This window comes from Pelobates fuscus, chromosome 6 (assembly GCF_036172605.1).
Source record: "Pelobates fuscus isolate aPelFus1 chromosome 6, aPelFus1.pri, whole genome shotgun sequence".
Classification (NCBI taxonomy): domain Eukaryota; kingdom Metazoa; phylum Chordata; class Amphibia; order Anura; family Pelobatidae; genus Pelobates; species Pelobates fuscus.
Genome location: NC_086322.1, coordinates 250,335,095 through 250,360,612, shown reverse-complemented (window position 1 = coordinate 250,360,612; position 25,518 = coordinate 250,335,095). Strand labels below are relative to the sequence as shown.

At 40.1% G+C, this 25,518-nt stretch overlaps 1 protein-coding gene across 3 annotated transcripts in view; it reads right to left on the bottom strand.

The window, feature by feature from the left end:
* Positions 1–451: 451 nt before the first annotated feature.
* The window catches only part of PTGES3L (prostaglandin E synthase 3 like), a 44,729-nt gene continuing 19,662 nt past the window's right edge, over positions 452–25,518 (bottom strand). The window contains exons 4-7 of one of the 3 annotated variants that reach the window (XM_063425398.1): positions 14,611–14,709; positions 13,069–13,158; positions 9,910–9,972; positions 452–578 (exon numbers count right to left, since the gene is read on the bottom strand). In XM_063425398.1, coding sequence (XP_063281468.1) covers positions 576–578; positions 9,910–9,972; positions 13,069–13,158; positions 14,611–14,709 — 255 coding nt within the window. In that variant the 3' untranslated portion in view covers positions 452–575. Of the gene's footprint in view, positions 579–9,897; positions 9,973–11,780; positions 11,853–13,068; positions 13,159–14,610; positions 14,710–25,518 lie in introns of those variants that run through there. The other 2 variants (XM_063425397.1, XM_063425399.1) reach the window with 2 other exon arrangements.

Here is a 25,518-nt window from a genome sequence, read left to right as displayed (position 1 = left end):
CACCACGTGCTGGTGTTACATCATCACGTGATCTTGTGCTCTTTTTTACTTAATTTTAAGGAGCAACCTTATTGCTGGTATTTTATTATGGTTTACATGTTAGACCATATTTTGTTCCTGTAGGCTGCTCTATGTTTCATGTCTTGATGAAGATGAACATACAGTGGAAGAAGATATCTCACATAACCTTAGGCAGGAATTGTACCGCCAAGGCCCAATATCTCAGAGCTAGTGTAAAGCTCAACTTAATGTAAGTGGCACTCCACACTTATTCCTGTCCTAAAATAGAGATATACGCCACCATTGGAACTTTATTTGTTATTTTTGTCTTAGAGATATATATCTATCTTAAACAAAACCAGCCACCTACTGTAAATAAAATAAAATACAATTTGATTAATGGATAATAAACTATGACAAATGCAAACATATTTTATTACAATCACACAACTTCAAGAAAAATCATATTTCATTTATTGATTTTACTTCCATCAATACAGGATCACAGCCTCTGGCCCTGGGTAAAGTTTTCTTGATCATAAACTCTTGATGTCCACTTCTGTAGATTTTTCCTTTTACTGAAAACAAAAGGTTAAAAATACTTAATTATTTATTCTGAGGCATTCTATTCATATCCTATTTTTTAAGCAAATACTTTTACAGTAATACTATATATGGGCCACGCATATAAAAGTAGATATGCTATTTTATATAATTGTTTTTATATATTTATAAATATAATTAATAAAAACAAGTTGTAACGGGATGCCTCAGTAACCTGACCGGTTGCTCCTGCTAGTTCCCTTCCTTCAGCATTCAGGAACTCTTACATGGTTAGGGGACTTAGCTCTATGCGCTCCCAGGCAAAGACGACACTCAGCCCTGGAAGCTCTTAGTCCTTACAAGGACTTTTCTCTGTTGCATCCCCTGCAAGCTGGAACAGCAGACACAGGAGTTAAATCTTCCTTCTCTCCAATAACAGGACGACACACAGTTTTGGAGGTTTAAGCACTGACTTCTCTTTATTGCAAACAGGCTTCTTTTATACACAGAGCAGAGTCTCCATTCAACATAACACAATCCCAGGCAGGAGGGGGCTGGGTTACAGATAACCATCTCCCGCTCTGGGAGATACCAACAGCACACATTACATACAGGGGGGGTAAACTTTGGGGCTCGCCCCCCCGGGAAGGGGTCACACAGGTAAAACATATATCGTTAGATAGCCCTGGGTCACATTTGGGACCATTGCAAATAGCGGGCCTATCGGGTGTACAGAGTCCAAGATACCAGCGTCTAAAGTCTGGGGCTCGAGGCTCTGTACATCCCCGAAATCAATTCCACAACGTCGCTTGGCTTGGTCCGGTGAATTCAAACTTTGCATCCAAACCAAGCAACAGCCAATCCGCTGAAAGGATGAAACCAATTTGCGCCAATCAGCGCTCAGGGGTTTCGCTGCCCCCAATCAGAAGAAAGGGCGAGAAACCCTGTTTGAACGAGCGCTCCTTCTCTGATTGGTCGCCTGCGCCCCGCAGCGACCAATCAGCACTCACTCGTGCCAACTAACCAGGAGAATTGGGCAGACCCAGTTTGAATGGGCGCTCCCTCACCCATTGGTCGCCACGGACTTCCTAGTGGCCAGCGGGACTCTGCGGCTGTGAGACCGACTCACAGCCCCAGAGAATCCCTGCCGGTGCGTGTCCCTCTCTCCGGTGGATATCTCCACGCAGGTATCCACCAGAAAGAGCGTTCTCCTGGGCAGCCACGAGCCTAGCCTCGTAGCTCCCCGGTAGGGGAAAATTTGTGACTATAGCTCCGTTGGGAGCGGGTAGGACAGTCCCCGACATGAGGACCGAAGACAGGGTGCGCAGGCCGGTTCGAGATGTGAATGCTGCCCCTGGTGGGCGTTCGGTGATATGAACCAGCGGCCACCCAGGGGAAGCACGCGCCACTTGTTCCCTTGCGGTCTGCGGTTTTCACACCTTGTTAGCAAGGTATGAACATTGTAACTAAACATTCTAAATGGAGTATCAGGCTCCGTGCGCCAGAGCACCCCCGCGTGGTTGAAAAGTAGAATGCATTGTACGGTGTAATAATACAAGGGGAAACACACATTCAACAAGGGAAAATCATAAGAATAGATATTGGGGACACAAAATGCAGAACCAAAACATCTGAATATTCAGTGGGCATGGCGCTACACAAATTATTTCTGAAAATGAACAAATGCATTTAAAATCATACAAAAAAAATAAATTTCCCATGACTCCTATCTTATAGTGCAAATAATGGAGACTCATCCAGTAGGGGAGAGGCACATGGGGCAAATTTTTTTATCTATTGGTAGTATTAGAGGACAACTAAGATTTATTAATATACCCCAGGCAGTTAGCCAAAATAATAAAATAAACTGTGTGTGAAGAAAATAGCATGCTATTTGGGACTTTTAATTGCCATTCGGGACTTTTTATGTTTTATTGGTTCGGTAGCTGTAACTACCAAACACCGACCATCCCCCTGGCTCATTCTCTTCAAAAGAATCCGTTGATTAAGCGCTCTCCCTGTTTGGCCTGTAAAACCGAACGCCAGGTGCAAGAGAAAATGACATCCATCTTGTTTGCACGAAAGGAGGCAGGTCGTCGAGTGTCTGGAACTAAAATCGGAAACTCGAATTCCCGAACACCAGTCAAAGTATGCAAACGCCTGCTTCCTTTTCCCAAACAGCCAGGAGAGCACTGTTCGGTAGTTTGGTTCCCACGAACCAGGGGAACAATCACTACTATGAGCCAGGGGGTTCCGTTCATGCATTTGTTCGGTTTTATGACTTTTCAAAATAGACCGACTGCACAGCCTAAACTTATGGAACTGTTTCTGGGCAGGAGCCTCGTGTGTGGTCAGTACAAATGGGACTTCCATAAAATTTGAATACCCCTGAACTGATCTGGGTGATTTTTGGATATGTTTGTCACCCAGATCAGGGCTATCAGGGATTTGACATTTATGGGGATGCTATGTGTTTAAGGGTACTTTCTAAGTTTTGGGGAAAATATGTTTTTACTGCCTGGAGATAATTTAGTTATTAATCTAGCTGACTCCATTATCTCACAGGCAGAGAGGATGGGATTGTCTGTTTGTGTCACACTTTGTCACTGTAATATTATTGGCTGTAACCTTTGTGCCCCTGTCCCCCACAAGGTCCATGTGGGAGTGCCCTTTGCATGGGGACTTGCATAAAAGCCAGTGTGGCACCATTAAAATTCATTCCTGTTGTACCCTTCATGAAGTCTAGGCTCATGTTTGGGTAACTGTCTACTTGCTGGAGAGAAACTACTTGGATGTTGCATTAATCTGGAACTATTCAACTCTATTCCCGAACTGCAGCTACAAATACACAGGTTCAGCAGTTCGGGAGGAATAGGTGAACAGGGTATCTACTATACCAGTGTTTGTAACACTGTGTTTCTGTAATTCTCTAATGGATACATTTCTGCAGGCCACTCTACCTTGGTGGCTGACTCAAGTAGCTTTCTTGAGAGCAATTAGGTATGTAAAAAAAAAAAAAAAAATTTTTTTTTGTACAATCTGTCCTGTTTCAACAGATTATGCACAATAAGAAATTTTAGATGACTCTGATTTGGATATCATTTGTACATCTAACCTAATAACCCCATGTATAGAAACATGCGGTTCACCTCTATTGGCCATCATTGGCTAATACATTCAGAGAGCAAGGATACAGTGAATGATGACAAAAGACATAAGCAAGATTTTGGAAGGCACAGAGCAAACTCAGCAGTCACAGGCCCTCTACACTGCCTAAAGTAAGATATTGCTTTCTTCCTACCCCAGACTAAGGGATGTTGCACTAGAAGTTTTACTTGTCTGACTAAGACCTGAGCCAGGATGCGGACAGGGATGGGAGGGAAAGATGAGGACAGGGATGGGAGGGAAAAAAAGAAATCTTGCTGGGAGTTATTCCCGTAAACTGGCTAATGGTGCTTCCTAGTAGATTCATTTTAGATGTGTTTCTCTTGTCTGATAGTCTCGTAAACTTTTTTCCCGGTGTATATTGGGTTCTGTTCCATTTGGCCAGTCCAGCTTGGCAGTAGTTGTTGTAGTGTTCTGTCTCTAGGGTCAGGTACTCGCTTGAGTGATAGTGGCACCTTCAGCTCCCTGGGATACACACTGCTCCTGGGAAGGAAGGACGACACCTTCAGCTCCCTGGGACTCACACTGTCTCTGGGGAGGAAGGACGGCACCTTTGGCTCCCTGTAACACACACTGTCGTTGGGGAGGAAGGACGACACCTTTGGCTCTCTGTAACTCACTCTGCCGCTGGGGAGGAAGGACGGTACCTTTGGCTCCCTGTAACTCACTCTGCTGCTGGGCATATTCTCTCTCTTTCGCCAGCCGGAATTCTCGGTTCATCTTTGCGTTTCGCTCGCCTGTGACCTGGTTCCAGATCGCCTGGAATATACCCATAGGCACATTATCACCATACTGGGCCACTCGCTGCCTACCCTCGGCCAGCCACTCATCGCCAGAGCCTTCCATACTTGTCTGCTCCAAGTCGCTGGATACCTCTGCTCCCAGGGGCGCTGCATGTGTGCTAGCGTTGCCCTCAATTTGTAACCCCAAATGTTACCAGTATCTCTGAGCTGCTTCTCCTCGCACTAGGACGCCATCCCACCGCTTGCCACCAATGTAACGGATCGACGGCACCCCGACTGGGTACCTCTGTTGAAGGATGCTCCTAGCGCTTCCTGAGGACTCCAAGCACTGCAGCAGACACCACAACCACCGAACCGGAGAAGCATATGAATGCTCTCAAGCATATGAATGCTGTAAACAGCTGAACAGGAAAAGCATACAATCAGCTTACACTCCTGGCAATCAGCATACAATCCAATTCCCCAAATAACGAGACGACACTTCGTGTTGAGGTCAAGCAGAACTGACTGTACTGGCACATACATCCTCTTTTATTCACAATCCACAAACATAGTACTCCCATATGGTTTTACAGAACAACCAATCAATACGTACAATACACACAGACACTAACACACAAAATCCTCCCATCTGCCTGTGATATGATTACTGAACACAATGGGTAATATAATTATCACAGACAGAGAAATACAATTTTATAAAACATATCACAGGGACCCCAAAACATGCAATAACCCCATATAAAGTATATATACCGGGGGATCTGGGTGAACCACATATCCAAAATTCACCCAGATCCGTTCAGTAGTTTGGAAGATACAGTTTAATGCAGATTCCGCAGAACATATACAGATTATATAAAAAATAATTACTGTATGATGTGTCCCCTGTTGTATAGTTTAAAACTACTGCACGATGTCTTTGTGCACCAAATACCGGCGAGATGGCACCGTGTAGAAAAGTCACAACAGTGTCTGTGAGTTAAAATGGCTGCCATCCATTGTTCTCACCATGTGCTTCATCCATTGTTCTCACCATGTGCCTCTGATACATGAAATGGTGGCCACCCAGTAACTCCACAGTATGTCCCCAGGTGGTTCTTAAAGGGCCAGTAGCAGCATAATACAATACAACATGCCCAAATCCTGTATTTAAAGGGTCAAATCTCCCAGGGGCCATAGTCAGCAGGCAGGAAGCGGGCAACCAGGCTTCTCCAATGCCCAGTGGCGAGGTTGGTTCCGCCACATGGAGTGAAGTGGATGCATGCAAGTTACTTGGTGCATTATTGTGTACGTTAGTTTGATTGGGTGAACATATTTATATGTGAGCAGGTACATTCTCTTATATATTAAGTTGAGTGCGTATTTTGACATATGCTGGTGAATGAGTAAATTTTATTGTGTAACAGTAGGTACATTTGTGCAATAGGAGGATAAGCAGGTTAATATATGTAACATGCAGTGGTGGGTCTAGACTTTGTGAGGTCTTAGGTGAAACTCCAACATGAGACCCCCATTAACACCCAAAGTGAAAATGAGTAGGGGTTCAATAGGGGGTGTGTGTGTATAAGGTGCAGTAGTTATATTGAAGGACTGGGTTGCAGCGCTGTATACAGAGAGCTAGTCTCTGTATTCATTGTTCAAAGGCTTGCAGTGTCATGGCTCCCTGTGCCACTGCGTTGAGCATTCTCTGACTAAAGTGATGCATCATTTGCAAACTAAATTAATTTGCAATAAAAAAATTTAATTAGCAATTATGCTAATCATTTATACTAGGCATGTGCATGGGCAAAAAATCCAATTCGGTTCGGACTTCCACAATTCGGGACTTCGGCAGTTCCCTAACCCTACTCTTAACCCCACATCTAACCTTAACCCCACCCCTACCCCCACCCCTAACCTTAAGGTAGAAAATAAAAGGAATGATGACACGACTCTAACCCTAAGACTAACCCTACCCCAAACCCTAACCCTACCGCTAACCCTATCCCAACCCTTCTCTAACCCTAACCCAACCCCTAACCTTACCCCTAACCCTAACCTTCCTCTACCCCTAACCCTACCCCTAATCCTAGTAGGGTAGGGTTAGGGGTAGTCTTAGGGTTAGATTTGTGTCATCATTCCCTTAATTTTCCCTCACTCTCCTGTTTTGCCACTTTTCAGAAATCCGAAGCACTTCGGCACTTCTGAAATACGGTACTTCGGCAATTCGGACATTCGGAAGCATCCAAATGTCCGATTTGCTGAAATTCGTCCGAATTTAAATTAGGACCGAAATGAATTGCACATGTCTAATTTATACACGATTGCGGGGTATGGTTATAACCTAGCCTAACAGTCATGTATACATAAAGGGATGTCAGTGGGTAGAAAGGGTGCGTGTAAGGGGGTTGTGACAATGTGTGTGTGGGGTAACAGGGTGGGGGTGACTGTGAGCGTAACATGGTGTGTGGGAGTGGCTGTGACAAATATGGGAGGGTTGTGACAGGGTGGAGGGACTGTGACAGAGTGGGGAGCTGTGACAGGGTGTAGGGGCTGTGGGGAAGCTGTGACAAGGTGTGTGGAGGGCTGTGACAGAGTGGGGGATGTGCTGGGACTGGCTGGAGGGGTTGTGACAGGGTATGGGGGACTGTGAAAGGGTTTGGGTTGGCTGTGACAAGGTAGGGGGGCTGTGACAAGGTGTTTGTAGGCTGACAGGTAGGGGGATCTGTGAGAGGATGGAGGATCTGTGAAAGGGGGGGATGAGGGTCTGTGAGAGGATGGGGAGTGTGTGACCTGGTAGGGGGAGTATGTGAAAGGGTAGGGGTTATAACAAAGTAGGGGGCTGTGAGAGGGTAGGGGGCTGTGACAAAGTAGGAGGCTGTGACAGGGTGGGGAAAGCTGTGACATGGTGGGGGAAGCTGTGACAGTGTGGGGAGGGGGCTGGGACTGAGTGTGGAGAAGCTTATAAGTATCTTTTTTGTTTTCTTTATCAATTCCCTGGTGGTCCTGTGGATTCCTCTGGTGGCCAGTGGGCTGGCTTTCTGGTCTGCAGCTCCGCCAGGTGCAGAGCTGCAGACCACATGAAAAGTCTTGTGATCTCCAGAAGTGGAAGAGCGTTGCCGTGGTAACCCGCGGCCTCTCTCTGATTGGCTGGAGATCGCGAGACACCTCAGCCTCCGGAGCTACAGAACAGAGGCTGGGCTTTCTCGCAGGGCAGACTGAGCGGAGGGGCCTCGCACCCAGCAGCATACAAGGCAAGCCGCCAGGCCCCCTCCTGTGTTGGGCCGTCAGTCTTAGACCGAAAACCCGGCAGGTCATTCTGCCCTATGGCAATTTAGGCGGCCGCGAGGCCCCAGACCGTGCGAGGCCTTGGGCGACCTCCTAAATCACCAAATTAGAGAGCCGCCTCTGGTAATAAGTGACAGATTTTGTGCTGTCATATCTGCTTGACTGGTAAACCACATACATTCAAACTAATTTCTTAATGTATTCACCAGCTGCCAGAACATATTCTTGAAACTAATTTCCTTTGATATGCAGTTTGACTCTCCATAATTGAAATGGCTTGCGATTGGCTACCGCTAGGCAAACTAGGCAGCGGCCTGGCAAATCTCTGTATAATTGTTGATCATAAGCACACAAGGGGCTTATCTCCCCTGGGCTATATGGTGTTGAATGGCCCTCCAAAAAGCAAAGAGATATACAGAAGCTGTGGGGAAAGAGAGACACACAGAGGGCTGAGTGGTACAGAGACACCCATAGGTCCTGGGGGACACAAAGACACACAGAGGTGTCATGGGGGACAGTTAGGGACTAATATATGGACATGGGGGGGGACATGTCATTATCCCTATTCCCAGACCCTATTTATGGGTGGCAGATGGGGGGCTCTACAATAATACATAGGGGAGACATGTCTCTGTAACCTCTGGGCCTAATTCATATGCAGTGAGTGAGGGCTAATATATATATAGAGTTGAGGGCCTATATATAAAAGGATAGGGGGATAGACATGGCAAGTGTCCACCTCACTGCCACCTCATCCATCTGCTGGGGGCATTAATATGTTGAGGGGAATGGACATACCAATTTTCCTCTCCCTTATACCCTCCATCTAAATGCAATAGGTGGAAATTATTACTATAATAAGGGGTGTAGACATGCCATTCTCCACCCATCCCTTAATAGCCAGGGATCTTCACTCCACTATAGGCCATGAATCTCCAAGCCCCTAGCCACCCCCATTATACTGAACATACCTACCTACCCTCGAACAATAATAATAGTGAGGAGGGTGCAGCAATCTAAAACTGTATACAGTACATTTTTTTCTTTTTTTTTTAATTATACTTAACTTATTACGTTTTCTTTTTTCAAATCTTCAAAATAAATCCCCCTTTGCCCATGGAGGGCTCTAGGCAATTCAAGGCACTTTAAATTTCAGTTAGAGTACATCTATTGGTTGGTTTGGTGTATAGGTGCTCATTCAGTTGTAATGTTCGAATTTCAACTGGATTTGCATTAATTAAATATGAGAAATGCTAATCTGGTTGGAAACCATTCAGACAAATTCTTGTGTCTAGTGTATAAATGTATTTTTGCCAAAATATTTTAAATGATAGGAGTGTGACAGACCACCCAGTCACTCAGGAATGGTCTCCCAACCACCGCCTCCCTCTAAAAAAAAGAACTATTTTCACCTTATTTGCTTCTCCAGTTCGTCCGAGCCTCCCAGCCCAACACCTTTTCCAGTGGCTCCATAGTCATTGTAGACCTGCAGGAAGCTTGTAGAGGCATGGAGCGCCTGTCTGAGAGCAACCACCAACTCCTCTGGAACTCCTGATCGGATCGTAGAGTGGCCTTGGTCTGGTAAAACTTTGTCATGGGCACTCTCGGTCAAAGAGCAACCCATCAAAGCAGTATTTGGAGGGGTGATAGAGGAGGTGGTGAGGCAAGACTTGAAGGAGCTCTATGTACCAACCAAAAGCTTTTCAGGGACAGCATTTGTTGGGGATGTGGGCACAGGAACCCTGTTTTTTGTTTTAAATTGTTAACCAGTGCCAAGTTGTCTGGTCACTAATTAAATTATCTGGTCAGTCACGGACACCTAGGTATGTCGCACAATGTATTCTTTGCTGGGGGCCTCCTGTTGAGAACCCAGGTATAAAAGTTATTTTTCCAATAAAAACTGTTCTTCTTCACCCTACACTAAGTCTTGGCTAGTGCTTAGGGTGAATAAAAAAAATCAATACCAGATTTCAAACACACACAATAGCATTAACTTGTGCACTACATTAATAAATATTTGAAAAATGCTTGACAGGTTGATAATCATACAACATGTAGTACATAATAAATTAGAGATCTGCATTTAGACAATCCATGTGCCTATTCCATGTTTCATTAATTAGTCACTCTTGAACATAATTTGGTATCTTGTAGGTTTTTTTTAAATTAAAACATTCTATATACTTACATCTAAATCATCCAGATCATCCATACTAGGAGGTGCTTTTTTGTCCTTAACACTATTTATGAGCTAAAGAAGAAAGAATAGTTTTAGAGATGTGTTTGATCTGACATGACATCACATGACAACATGGCAACACATCATACATTGTATTTATTGTTATATATTACATAGACATGTGTACAGGGAAAATGTGGTTTTCTTTTGTTTCAATAGTCCTGATATTCATTTCGGCAAAATTTCAGAAATTTCAGAAATTTGGACATCTGTTATCTCCTCTAGGGTGCTTTTCAGTACATCGCTCCACTAATTTGGTACCCTGGTGTTAGATTACCCTACTTAGGATAGCAAATTAGGGCACTGTTTGGTAGATGGATTACCTAATTTGTTACCCTGATGTGGGATTCCCCTGCTTAGAATGCCAAATTAGGGCACTTTTTAGTAGATCTCTCCACTAATTTGGTACCCTGATGTAGGATTTCCCTACTTAGGATGTAAAATTAGGGCGCTGTTTAATAGATGGCAGTTCAAATCTTATTTTCCTGGCTAATCATGGCAGCATTTGCATAGTTACATAGCTGAAAAGAGACTTGCGTCCATCAAGTTCAGCCTTCCTCACATATGTTATTGCTGTTGATCCAAAAGAAGGCAAAAAACAGTCTAAATCGCGTCAGATTTAACTAAAAAGAAAAACAATTAAATAATTAGGTAGGCAAGAAAAACAATGAAACAATTAGGTAGGCAGGTATAAGAGTATCCACATCAGCCCCTTCATCCCAGTTTTTTTTTTCCTGTCCTTTTAGCCTTAGGACAGTTTTATTTTTTTTTGTGGGTTTTTTTTTTTTTTTAAGCTCCCCTGACTATTCTTTAGTCCTTATCTCTGGAGAGGTCAGCTTCCCTCTTCAGGAAGTTCCAGGTACATGTAACTCACCTTTTAGTGCTAAACTTCAAGATTCTTCAAAACAAATGGGTGAAGCTGAGATTGGACAACAAAGCTACAGCAGCTTATATAGAACATCAGGAGGTACCATGAGTCTTTCATTGAGGAAGAAGATTCTCCCGATCATGCCTTGGGCACAACAGAATCCTCCGGGGAAGGAGAACACGGTGGCAGATTTTTCTAAGCCAGCACCAGTTGGAGGAGATAGGATGGCAGCTGTCCAAGAATATCTTCACACAGCTGATCTAGAGGTGGGATACTCCCAAGGTGGACCTTATGGCTACAGCAGGAAATACCCAAGTTTCAAAATTCATATCAAGATGGTTATACCTAAGTGCAATAGCCCAAGACGCTCTGTTAGTGGACTGGAAGTTTAGGACAGAGCGTCCTAAACGTCCTATCCCTATGATTCATGCCGTTCTCATTCCATTCTGGCCTCGTCGACCTTGGTTCCCTCTACTACCCAGTGATTCATGCCATTCTCATTCCATTCTGGCCTCTTCGACCTTGGTTCCCTCTACTACCCAGTGTTAATCCCTTCCCAGCCAGCCATCGTGCCTACCCAGTGTTAATCCCTCCCCTGCCATTGTGTTTGTGTGTGGGCTGTTTGTATTATTTGTATGAGGGGGAGGTTTATTCTGCAGCTCTGTGTATATCTAGCAGTGAGACCTGTACCTGGGGTCCAGTAAAGACTGTGATGGCCAGGTACAGGTCAAGGAAAGGAGCTGCGATTGCTGCTGCGAGCTGCTCTCCTCTAGTGCAGTTTTCCGTTCACAAGTGCTGAGAGGAAGTGATCTGAGATGCATAAATTAAGGATTGTCCCTTACTACCTTTTTGCATTAGTAGATACCTGAAGTTCCCCTGGGACTCCTGATAGGTCCTGTTTAGCTATAGCAGCATTGAATGCCATGCAAAGGCACCTTGAGTGCCATGCATGGCACATGTGCCATAGGTTGCCTACCCCCATCATAGAGAATCACTGGATCATGGCCATTGGTGGACAGTTTGGCTGACATACAGGAAGCAGGGAGATATGGCATGCAGTTAAATGATTAGAAGAATTTAAAACAGGTACTTCTAAAGCTAATTTTTACACTATTTAGGGAAAAAATAATTTAGTGACAGTAGATTTACGGTTGGGGGGGTATATGCATTTTTGGGGCACAATACAATCCCCACTTGCAAGGATACGTGGTAATGACGTATTTGTAGTAGGTGGACCATAAAAATAAAAAGAAACAACAATAGTGCTCACTGAATAAAATGCCAGGAATAAGGATAAATGGCAACATACTCACATTTGCCAGAGCAGACGGACTGCTCTATGGATTAGGCTTGGGTGATATAAAATCACCCACGTGAGACTTCATTCTCACGTATCCTTGCAAGTGGGGATTGTACCCCTGTATGCCAATCATACTGGAGCTAGTTACAGCTCCATAAAACGTAAGTAGGACTATATAATTTCCTTTTATTTTCCCCTGTAAGAACATACTACCCTATTATTCCTTTCTGTTGTTTCATACAGACTCCACTGCTGAACTCACTCTTCCTGGCCCATTTAGGAATTACCCAGACAAATACTTCTGATAAGTGCATATCTACATTATCTTTTGGACTTGTGTTACCATTTTGGACTTTTAACTATATATTTGTTTATCTATTATATATCACTGTAGATATCAAAATTGTGTTGCTGCCTCTAGCTCTTTCTTTTTTTAATGTGTTTGATATCCATTAGTAGGAAAAGAGGGATCCCTACTCTTGGGGTTAGCTGACAGCCTCTTTTCACTTCCTCTAGTTAGATATCTACAGCGCTGATCCATCCCTCCCATTAATGCTAAATCTGAGCATACTACACATCTGTCATCATCATACTGATGACATTCTGATGACAGATGACCAATGTAGACATGACACTTGTTGTGCTACCCAAGTTGTTCCATCTGAGATGCCCCTCTATCTGCCATGAGGGAGACTGAAATCACCAGAGGAGGATCCAGCTGCAGGAAGAACTTGGGCCTTAGTATGGGATTGCAGGTAAGATTTTCATTGATTTCTTTATTTTTCTTTGTGGGGAGGGGTTGGAACCATTAAAGCAACAGTTACTCTAACCAAAGACAGTGTTTGAGAACATTTTGAAGGTAATACTTGAGAGAATGTACTGGAAAGAACTATACTTTGAAAAATTAGTCATTAGTACTAGCATCAACTAAAATACTCACATCTAGGTAATGTTCAGCCATGGCCATTTCTCCTTCCTCTTCTGCATCCCAGTCTCTCCAGTTATCAAAGTCTACAGACAACCAAGCTGGCTACGTACAAGATAGAAGAATAAATAATTTTATGGTAAAATCCTGCGGTACTGTACGAGATAGTTAAATGATTACTCAAACAAAAAAAACCAACAAAAAAAAACCCCAGTGTTTTAAGAATAGACATATTTGGATAGAATAACCCTTCCAATCCTGATCACCAATCCAAAAGAAATTGTGAAAAAAGTAAATAGCTAAACCTCACCTTCCATTCCAGTGCCAAGAAAAAGTTGTGCCTCAGCCTGATTTATTCTGCTGATTTCACTCCCACTTGTTGGAGGGTGGACGGAAATGTCAGGGAGGGTGGGCTGAGAGGACAACTTAGACCGTATTGGGATGGGGGTCATGCCATCTTTGCTCACAGCAGATGACAAATATGCACAGAATTCACATGAGTCATTGATAGAATTCACTATTGTGAATTTACTCTTATTATAGGCTGGCCAATTATGCCTAATGATGCTACTGAATCCAGAATCAGGGGGGGGTTAAACTCTTTCACATATTGATCCCTCCCCTCCCACTGATTTGTAATGCCACATTTGAAATCAGCAAGTAACTACTATTGGCCTGTATACCTTTCTTTAGCAATTAATATATCACAGGTTTTCCTGTTGATTAAAAGGAATTAAAAAAAAAATTAAGCTATTGTGCTACAAAAAGGGAAGAATCAAAATAGATTGCATTCCAATTCCATCCAGACAGCCAAAGTTGAAGAAAAACTTGTGTTTAATACATTCCTGTTGATGATGTGGTGAGTGAGAGATGGGGAGTCGATAGAACTTGTTCCCAAGGGTCAATCTAAGGGTCATAGATGCCTGTATGCAAAAAATTGGGGGGGGGGGGCATACCTGGGGGGTATGGAGGTATAGATGGTGTTTTAACACAATAGAGTCAGGAATACAATTTGTGTTCCTGACCCTATAGTGTTCATATAAAATCACTGATCTCAGCAAACAAATATGGGGTTTCAGTTCCACCATATGAGCATATTGTGTTAAGCTCACAACTACCCAATATTGGTGGATCCTACACTAAATCCTCATTGTGGGAGACAATTAAAATAGTGCTAGTGCTAAATAAGCTAAAATGTATTAAAATAATCTGTTTGTAATATCATTTGTAAATATTAGTTTTGACACTGAATTATCTTTTTAAAATTGCATTTATCACATACATTTCGCATAATACATATGCTCTTCCAAAAAGATTATTTAAATACACATTAGCTTATTTAGCACTAGAACTATTTTTGTCTATGAACATTATATCAGTGCATATCATTAGTACATAGACTTAATTTGTTACCCTGACTTACATTTGTCTTCCCTGTTGTGATATTATATTTCACAAATCTGACACCGTATTACAAGATAAAAGACTAAAAATTACTCTGTGGTTTTACATAGTTATAAAATTCCCTAGCACTTAAGGGTTTAGAGCCATTCACACCTTGTTATTTTCTTTTGTTAGCCTTGGCCAGGCAACCTTTTCTTTCATCTTCCTCAGAAAGCAGGTTATAGATCGATCTGAACGCTTTTCCCGAGAATCCTGTGTATACAATAATAAGAAGATAGATGTAAAAGGATGAAAGAGTCAAACCAGCAATTACTTACCAAATTAAGCATCTAAGGATAATGATGTACGATTTCAAAATTTTAATATGAAATGAGGTAGTTTTGAAAGTGAATACGGAGAATACAATTATACAGTTTAATGTAGTGGTTCTGGTGTAAAGATACTGGCAATGCAGCCTCGGCTTTCCTGAGACAAGACATTGTTAACATTGCTCCTTGTGGTCCTCTCTACTGGCTCAGACATCCACTAGAGGGCCTTCCTGGTGTGGTCCTACAATATCTGCAGGTCCGATGTTCATAGTCTTCATAGTCGCCAAATGCTCCCATGAAGTCAATGCATCTCTATGAGGAGATCCTGACTGGCGAGGCACAGCAATTGCCACGCATGCATACTACCTCTCCAATGGTGCCTCATGGGAAAGCATTGAATTGGCAAAGATCTCAGCCATGGGAGGAGCGGCAACTACAGCAAAACTTGTGTGCCAGGGGACAAAAGTAAGTAAATTGCATTATTAAAGGAGGGAGCCTAAATAGTCAGGAATACATTCTAATGTTAGGAATACATGTTTATATTCCTATTTTGAGAATGTTCCTTTAAATATTTTTGTTATGGTTAGACACCTTTCTTAACTTTACATGTCTTTCCCTTATTGTAAAGAATGTGATTAGTAATGTTTTGTATATAATCTAAGATAATATAATCTTAAAAAACAATAATACTAGGGTCAAATAGGGATTTACATTAATTTAGAAAAAAAAAGTTATTTGTTAGAGACAGACAGAATTATATTGAAGGTTCACCTAGACGTCATAATTATTTAGCAAAGGATAAAATAACAATGAGGTGTGTTGGCGATTCTTATGATTACTTAAGCGTATAAGCATATGACAACAGTGTTTCCCCTATAACCTCTAACAAAGAATATATACAAGTAAAAATCATACACCCAGCGAGCATACACTGAAATACTTCTGTACAGAACTAGATTGGGACCTACTTGTGCAATATATCATGATGACAGCAAAAGTCTAGAATAAAACACAAACATGCATAGTGTACACTGTGTGGAACATATGTTAAAATTAATTAAAAGGTAGGTGCTCCAGGGTGCCAATTTAGGCTCAGAATATCCAAAGGAGGAAGGGAACCAGGGATCATCAGATTAAAAATCCAATTATTGAATGACAACAGAAAAATAAAATGGTAATAATGGTAATAATTCAATAAAATAATGGACTAAGGATCATGGTTAAATCAGTGCAAAGCAGGCAAAAGCAAGCACATTTAAAACAACGCTCTGTATATAAATAAGTTTATACAATATCAGCAGATGCGAGATGCAGTGGTGGGGAAATGCAATGACGGTTGAAACGTGTACTGGTAGATAGGGATGGATGAGTCACTGTATTGGTGCTGCCCATAGAGGACGGAATGGCACAGAAAGGGAGCGGATTCACCAAAAGAATTGGCAGGTGGTGAATGCACACTAGGTATGAATGCACATTAGGCTGCATGCAAATCAAGCAGGCGTGCCGTTTAATTTTTAAGTTTGCTGATCGCCTTTACTGCAATCCCAAAAACACAGAGGGGTATATCGATACTATAATGTCTTTAAAAAAAAAAGAAAAAAAATTCCTGCATCGAGATTGTTGCTACCTATTTTATTTATTTATTTTCAACATTTTCCTCATTTGGCCCCAGGGGAAAAGTCAAAGAAATAGTCGCAGTGGGTTGGAAGGAGTGGGAAAGGGATACTGCCTTTTGACTTGGCACCTGTACTGCATATTCCCATTCATTGGGTTTATGTTTGTTTAGGTGGGCAATATGGGACTTTGCCATGGGCCTGCACCAATGCTCTTAGTTGCTTCTCTAGTAGGTGATGCATATAAGTTCTCCCCACTATTGACTGTATGCAATATTAAACTCTCTGTTTCACATATGTTTTCAGTGTGTGTATATGCTGGGGTGGGGGATGGGCGATTCTGCAAACCAGGTGCTTAGTCAGCTGTAATTGTGGGGGATGGGGGCAGTAGGGATAATCGCTATTGGAGATGGATTGTGGGTCTTGACTTGAAGGAGGACGTTTATTGTGACTGATCACAAGGGTAATGGTGATCACCAGTTTCACGGATATATATTTTTTTGTAAAACTCATAGGAGCATAATCAATTTTTTTGAGATCGCTGTTTCCAAATTAATATGCCCTCCCCCCTTCACAGGTAAGTAATTAGCATCAGAATGGTAATAAACCTGCCAAATGTGTTTACAGTATGTGGGGTGGAATGAGACTTCAAAGGAGCACTTATAACCTAAAGCCAGCAAACTGCACTTATACACAATGCCCCTCATATGAAAAAGGGGATTATCGCTGATGGGGGGTGATGACGTGACGCACGCACGTACGCCTTCGTGGACACGGGGTACGAATGGGGGAGGTGAGCGGGGTCCAAGACGTGGGGTAATGGAGAAGCTTTACCAGACGCCAGCACCAGCGAGGTGGTTATTTAAGAAGTACTACTAAATACCAGTACCTTATCAGTACTATATCTAATATATTTGCAACTCTGCTACTCTTTTATGGCGGATTATTGAAATATTGGAGCGGGTACAAGCGGAATAAACAGCAGTTGTGAATTCGCTGATTTAAGCCTGCCGAAAGCTGTACTATTTCCATCAAAGAAGATTATTAAATCTGGAAAAAATTGAATGCAGACACAGCTAAGAAAAAGTTATCGTCAAGATTGGCAAGTAAATCCACATATATCTACATGCAAATAAAGGAAAATTTGGATTGAGAATATTTGTTGATCTAAGCCTACTGAAAGCTGTATTATCTCCATCAAAGGAGATTATCAAATCTGAGAGAAATTGATTGCAGACACAACTAAGAAAGATCTATTATCAGGATTGGCAAGTAGCAAGTAACAATTATAATGTGCCTGACCTAGTATACTAATCTGATTACTGCCTGATTAGTGTTTGCAAAATCTCTATCCAAATTAGAGAGATAAGGAATCAATTTAAAGCGGGTATAAGCGGATACATGAAGTGATTCTCAACCTGCTGACTTAAACCTGCTAAAAGCTGAATGTATGCCATTAAGGCTATTGCTAAATTATTGCTTTATCACGAATTGTAAATCCATATATATCCATATGCAAATAGAAGAAAGTTTGGATTGAGAACATTCTACATGTAAACGATGGTTAAATGATCGAATCCTAAATTGGATAAAGGGAAAGAAAGAAGAAAAAACTAACTCCCATTTTGTGATAAAAGAGAGAAAAGAAAGAGAGGAAGGAAACTAAAAGGGAATAATAAAATATGCCTCCAAAGAAGGAAAAAGACAAGGTGACTTCAGCCAGTGCAACTAATACTGATAGACCTAGAAACGTTAATATTTTTTGTTCGCCTAAAACACAAGATAATTCTGCTATTAATAGATTATCACAGGGTGGCAGAAGAGACTCTACCACCTCTAGTCACGAACACTCACAATTGGCTCCTCATCATGTGACGCAACAGACACTTAATGAAGCTTTGGAGACTTTATATCTCAGAATAAAACAGGATTCTGATGAAAATTCAAGAATACTAAGGTCAGAAATCATGGAATTATCTAAAATTATACAAGATCAAGTATCTATTACTCAGAAATTGCAAAGGAACCTTGAAGATATGAATTTAAAATATAAACAACTGGAAGGAAAACTACAATCTCTAGAAATAAAAGTTGGTGACTTGGAGGATAGATCTAGGAGTAATAATCTTAAAATACGTGGTATTTCAGAAACCATTAAATATGATCAACTAGATCAATTCCTTAGATCTTTTTTTCAGAAAATTATTCCGGAAAACTCCTTTAGGAGACCTCCCATTCCAAAGGTTTCATAGGTTAAATAGACCGAAGAACCTTCCATCCACTATACCTAGAGATATTATTGTCTGTTTTTCTAACAATATTATCAAAAATCAGATCATGCTGGCTGTACAGAAAAATGGGATCACTGATCCTGACTTGAAGGATACCAAAATATTTGCCGATTTATCTGTACTTACTCGACAGAACAGAAAAAAATGTACTAATCAGACTGCAATACTGAGACAAAAAGGAAGCTTCGGAAGCACAAGAAATTATCGACTCCTGGAATTTAAATTAATCTAAATTTAACATAGTTAATTATCAATGTTAAACACTCCTGACTGATTCTATAATATATATAATAGTAGAGGTTGGAAAGGGAAAACTTTTTCCTCTTTTTTTCCCCTCTAGAAACAGAGGGCTATTTTGATATTTATTTATAGGTTTGATGACGGTGTTCACAATGTTATTTTTTATTTTTATTTGTTATATGAGTTAAATTTTATATATGGTATATATTGAAATCATGGATAATACCCATATTTAACTATAATGATATATACACAATTCACTTTTAATTTGAACTAATAAGAGAGCTATTGAATTGATTAATTCACATTAGATTAGTTTTTTTTTTTTTTTTATATTCTTTATTTTATTGTGCATTTATTAGACAAGGTACATTGTATACTAGCAATGCCACAACAGCAAATGCCAGAGTTTTCATAAGCATAGATATACAATCATATGGCATGGATAGACTGTGCACATTTTTATATTATAGAAGAGTAGACAACAGTATAATGCTGAACTTAACGTGTATATGAAAGATTAAGGAGGCTTATCTACAAGTTATGCTATATAAGAGTGTCGTAGATGCTTGTCTAAGAGTGTTAAGGTAGATGCTTGTTCCCGAGGGGACCAACATTTTGCACAGTTTAGTTATTAGGTAGCTTAATAATAAAACAGTAAACATAGTACGATTTCACCGAGCTCTGTGGCGATTAAGGACAGGTAAACAGTGCCTGACTAGTTAAGATTTGTATATCAGACATGTTAGCATAATTGCACACATTTTGCTACGTCATCAAGAGTGGCGCTTTCAAAGCGGGTAGTAAAATGCCGCTTGGTTATGTTACCCTGAAATCGCTTCATAACAATGAACTGCCCAATTTCCTAGCATTTAAACAGAAAGGCTAGGAGATATGTGGGTATGTGCTCAAGATTGCCTATGTGTAGCAGTATTAAGTAAACAAGATAATGCAGACGCTTGTGATTCATAATATGCAAGATGTATGGTTGTGGTTAGCCTGATCCAACAGTTATATACAAACAGCCCCTGCCGACTCTAGACAGTAGAAAAAGCAAACTAAGTAAACTGATAACAGGTTGAACATATATGCATTAGGATTTTGTGATATTCTCATTACATCTAGCTGCTTGCTGGCTTTCCAGGTTATGTGAAGCCCGGTGAAGGCCCTGCATAACTCACTAAATTCAATGCTTGTGTTTTGTACAGCTCTAATAAAAAGCTAGGCAAGCTAGGCAACTCGCACGTTTTATCATATTTATGTTTCTAAAGTATGGAGCCATCTCCACTTGGTTCACTATGTTGATGTAATATATGTGTGAATAAGAGTCGCGCTGGCGATAGCTATTAATGTACAGAGTCACTGGTAACGTGCTGTCTCAACAGCAGTACCTAGAGAAAAATGTTGTGGTCCCTTGATGCGATTAGACCGCATATCGATGGCTGTAAGCATGCCCTCCAGATGCAGGTGGGATATGTCCACTTGAGGGGCATTGAGGTAGGCCCTTTAGCCGATGCCCGTTGCCTGGACGTGGTTCTTGTCTTCAAAGGCGCCACTGGTCTGGGACTCCGTTTCAGCAGCATGCAGTGGGGTGTGTAGCCGTGTGTCTCCCCGGTTTGCGGTTGTAGTTTGGGGGGACAGGGTCAAGCTTCGTCGAGCGCCGGCTCTCGGGTCATGTAAGTAGCTGGCATGGGAGGTTGGTTTAGCAGTCTTTGTTGCCTTGATGTGGGGGCCTGCGTGGTCACTCATGTAACATGGTGTGGCTTCCTGCCCGTGAGAGCGGCGGTGTTTGCGTAGCCTGGCAGCCTTCCCGGATGCCTGTGGTGGGTGCCTGTAATGCCGCCGGCGGGTTACTGGACGAATCCATGTAGCCACTAGTTTTGCCGCCCGGCGGTAAGGCAGTCCTCGTTCACGCAGCATATTCCAGAGGCTCTGGCAGAGCCGGTCAAATTCCCCCAGAGGGTGCGTGTATGGTTGGGCTTGTGCGCTCCGTTTTTGGGGTTCTCTCTGGGCGGCCATCTTAGCTGCGGTCCAGTTGCCTGGTGGTTGCCGGAGCTGTTCCAGCCGTGTGGAACGGTCCCCGCTTTAGTTTAGCCGTTGTGTCTCAAGCTTAGAGTACCGGGATATCCACATTAGAACTATGGGGATTAGTATCAACCCTTGCACGGTTGAATTGCTGGAATAATTGTAAGGGTAATTGTAATTAATATTTCACTTCGTTTAGTTTCTATTCAATAATACATTTCATTAGTATGACATTAGAATCGATTGGAGTTAATTCCTAACCCGGGGTTAGGATAATTAATCAATCTGCCGTCGAAAATGAGATTAGGAACTCATAGACGAGACACTGTTATGACTGTTATGATTAATGGTTGTGGACAGTTGGATAATATATGTTTATGTCCTCTCTTCTCCTTCCTAGAATTAGAAGGTTATTTGATATGTATGTATAGATCTGGTGGTGGTGATTATAATGTTATATTTCTCTTTTTTATTTTAATTTTGTTTGAAGTAAATTTAATACATGATATATATTGAAATCTTGGATATTATCCATACTTAACTATAATGAGATGCACATAGTTCACATAACTTACTTTTGAACGAATTTGACAGGAGTTATTGGTTAATACACATTGGCTTGATTTTAGTTTAGGGAAAGGCCTTAACTCTTACATAATTAAATTGCAAGATTAATTCTAAGAATTGCCGTAAGGGGAATCTGTAATTAATATTCTAATTAGACTGGTTTATATTTAGTTTTTTGTTAGTTTGTTTGACACTAGAATTGAGTGGAGTTAACTTCTACTATTGGAAGCAGGATAAAGGGAAAGAAAGGTGAAAGAAAAGGGAAAAAGAACACTTTATCGTAGCAAATGAGAAGAGGGGGCTATAGATGAGTTATATGGTGTCAATAGTAGGATATAAATTATAATAATATATGGTTGTGGTTTTTTTTTATGTAAAAACAATATTTGGTATTATCATATATATCTTAGATTTGATTTATTGTATTAATTGAAATATATATTAATGATTTCGTTTAAAATTAGGTTGGATTTATATATTATACTGTGACCTTCTTTACCTCCCTTGTGACCTCATTCCTGCAAATATAGGCAGGCTTATCCAAAGGGTTACTATTATGTCACTCTATTGGAGTATCAATAGGGAAAATGTTTCCCCTATTGGCATCGATTTTTTTTTTTTTTTGTGTGTGTTTGTTTTCTGGCCGATGGAGAAGAGAGCAGAGAACAATAGAGATTATCTTGTCTCATGATGGCACTTAATGTTGCTTCATGGAATGTTCAGGGGCTGAACTCACCTCAAAAGAGGGGGGCTGTATATAAATTTTTAAATGAGAATCAAATAGATATTGTGTTCATCCAGGAGACTCATTGGATCAATCCTTCAGATAGGTTGTGGAAATTTAAGAAATATCCTTGGGTATTTGCCTCAAATTTAGAGGGGAAAAAAAGAAAAGAGTTACTGCTATTATTATTTCTAATAGACATGTAGTTGAAACTATACATTTCTCTCCTGATCCAATGGGTAGATATGTTCTTCTAGTGGTTAAAATAGATGGTACAATTTATACCTTGGTAAATATCTACGCCCCAAATCGCAATCCGGAAATATTACTTGATCAAATTATGGAAACATTAGATGAGACAGCTAGTGGTAACATATTAAAGGGAGGGGATTTCAATAGTGTTATAGATCCAAGAAAAGATAGAAGCCACAAACAAACAGGAAACTCCAATTTATTAAATAGTTATTCATATAATTTAGCAGATTTTATAGCAAAAAAATTCTCTTTACGACTGTTGGAGGATATTTAATCCAAGAGAGAGGGATTACACTTTTTTTTCCCATGTCCACCAGACATATTCACGTATTGACATGTTTTTTGTAAAAGCAGGTTTCCTTGATTCAATTGTTAAAGCAAATATTGGATCTATAATATTATCGGATCATGCCCCTATCTTTTTGAAAATTTAATCTAAAGATAGTTATAGACCTAGGACAAGGTGGAGACTTAATGAAAGTTTATTGAAAGTCGATCATATTAGGGAATCTATCACAATGGAAATCGAGAACTTTCTAAAAATTAACAACAATGGAGAAGTCTCGGCTCCTATGGTGTGGTGTACTCTGAAAAGTTTTATTAGAGGTCTACTAATTAAATATGGTTCTGAACTCAAACGAAAGAAGTCAGATACTCTTCAAGAATTAAGAATTAAATTGGCTGAGAAAGAATATTTAAGTAAAAAAATCAACAACTAAAAAACTAATTGAAGAAATAAATAAATTATCTATCAAAGTTAAAATATATGAATTGGTAAATAAGAACCTTACTTTCCTTAAACAAAGATGGTATCACAATAGTAATAAAATAAATAGAGACCTTTCAAATAAACTTAAAAACTATAATAAAGATAAATCTATAAAAAAAATAATTTCAGGAGATTCCCACCTAATTTCACCAAATTATATTGCTAAGGCATTTGTGGATTACTATAGTTCTTTGTATAATTTGGATAAAGTAAAAGCTACTGATTTAGAAATAGACAGCTTTTTAAGTAGTCTTAAGCTCCCTAGAATAAAAACTTAAAATCTAGAAAAACGTAATGCTCCATTTCTATTAGCGGAAATTATTGAGGCAATAAATAACTTAAAACCTAATAAAGCGCCTGGCCCGGATGGGTTTCCGGCAATATTCTATAAAACTTTCCTTAATTCTATTTCTTCTATCTTGTTAGAAATATTTACAAAAGTATCTATAGACTCTCCCTTCCCGAAAGAGATGATGATAGCATCAATTATACCTATTCCAAAGCCCGACAAGGATCCTACTCTAATTACAAATTTATAGACCGATCTCGTTGATTAATACGGATATAAAAATCTTCTCTAGTATATTGTCTAATCGACTTAAAGATACTATAAATGAATTGATTGGAGTGGACCAGTCGGGTTTTGTAATGGGAAGAAGTACTACTGACAATACTCGTAGGATTTTTAACTTAATACATAGAATAAATGAAAATAGATTGGGTTAGGTCGTTATGGCCCTTGATGCCGAAAAGGCCTTTGACAGGGTTAATTGGAGATTCCTTGACTCTGTCATGGGTCAATTCTGCACGGTGGGTCAGTTTAGGAGTAAGACTATGACACTATACAAGAACTCCTCAGCAAAAATTAGTAATCCTTTTTTTGACTCCGATATCTTTGAAATTAATAATGGTACTATGCAAGGCTGTCCTCTGGCCCCCCTATTATACATATTGTCAATTGAACCTCTGGCTGCCTTGATTAGGCAAAACATTAATATAAAAGGAGTAGAAATGCGAGATAGAGATGTGAAAATAACTTTGTTTGCAGATGATATTATCCTCACTTTAGTTGACCCACAGGTATCAATTGCATATCTGTTGGGAGATATAGCCACATATAGTTATTTTTCTAATTATAAAATTAAGATGAAAAAATCTCAAATTCTATCTTTTATGTTAAGTGATGCTGAAAAAGATAATATCTAAACAGTTTCACTTAGTTTGGGCTAAGGAAGAGATTGATTACTTGGGGATAAAGATTTCTCTTGATACTACTAGTGCGATACAATCGAATTATGATAACTTATTTAGAAATTTACAACATCAAATTATAAAATGGAAACGATTAGAACCCTCCTGGATTGGAAGAATAAATATGGTTAAAGCATTCTTGATACCGAAACTTTTATATCTTTTCAGGGCAATTCCATTTAGAATTAAGATAGAAACGCTTAACCGGTTTCAAAGTTTATTTTCCAACAAACATATGGGCTAATAAACCCCCGAGGATCACATTTGAAGTACTGCGTAGAAGCTACTCGAAAGGGGGTATAGACTTTCCGGATGTATCTAGGATTCATGAAGCCTGTAAAGCATCCCAGCTACTATTGTGGATGAATTCGGATCAAAATATTTCACCATGGTTTAGTATAGAACAAGAAAACAGTCCCAGGCATAAACTGCCCATTCTTGTATGGATAGGCCTATTAAACTTAGTTGCACTGGAGAAAAATCTTTTTTCTAATAATATCTTAAATGATATGGTCATAACTTAATATAAATAAAAATACTTATGAAGAAACTAAAACTGAAGGATAGAATATTCTATGATACTCCATTAGAAGTACTACGATATATATTGACAGATTTAGATATTAAACCCTGGTTTCAATTAGGGATAAGTAAGATTTCAGACCTATGTGAAGTACATCAATTGACTACATTCAATCGATTAAAATTAAAGTATAACATACCTACTAGCCATATATTTAAATATCTAAGATTAAAGAACTTCTTAATGTCTAAACTAATATGCAAAGAACATTATATAACCTTCCAAATTGCTAATAGTCAAAAAAAGTGAGTATTGCTAGATTTTCTAGATTATTCGATCTATTGGATCAGGACCTCCAAATCCCTTATTTTAATAAATGAGAAATTGATATTGGCAAAGCTTTACCCTTTATAGAATGGACTAGAGCTACTCAATTAGTAAAACAGTCTATTCATAATGTATCATTAATAGAAACCCACTTCAAATTAATTAATA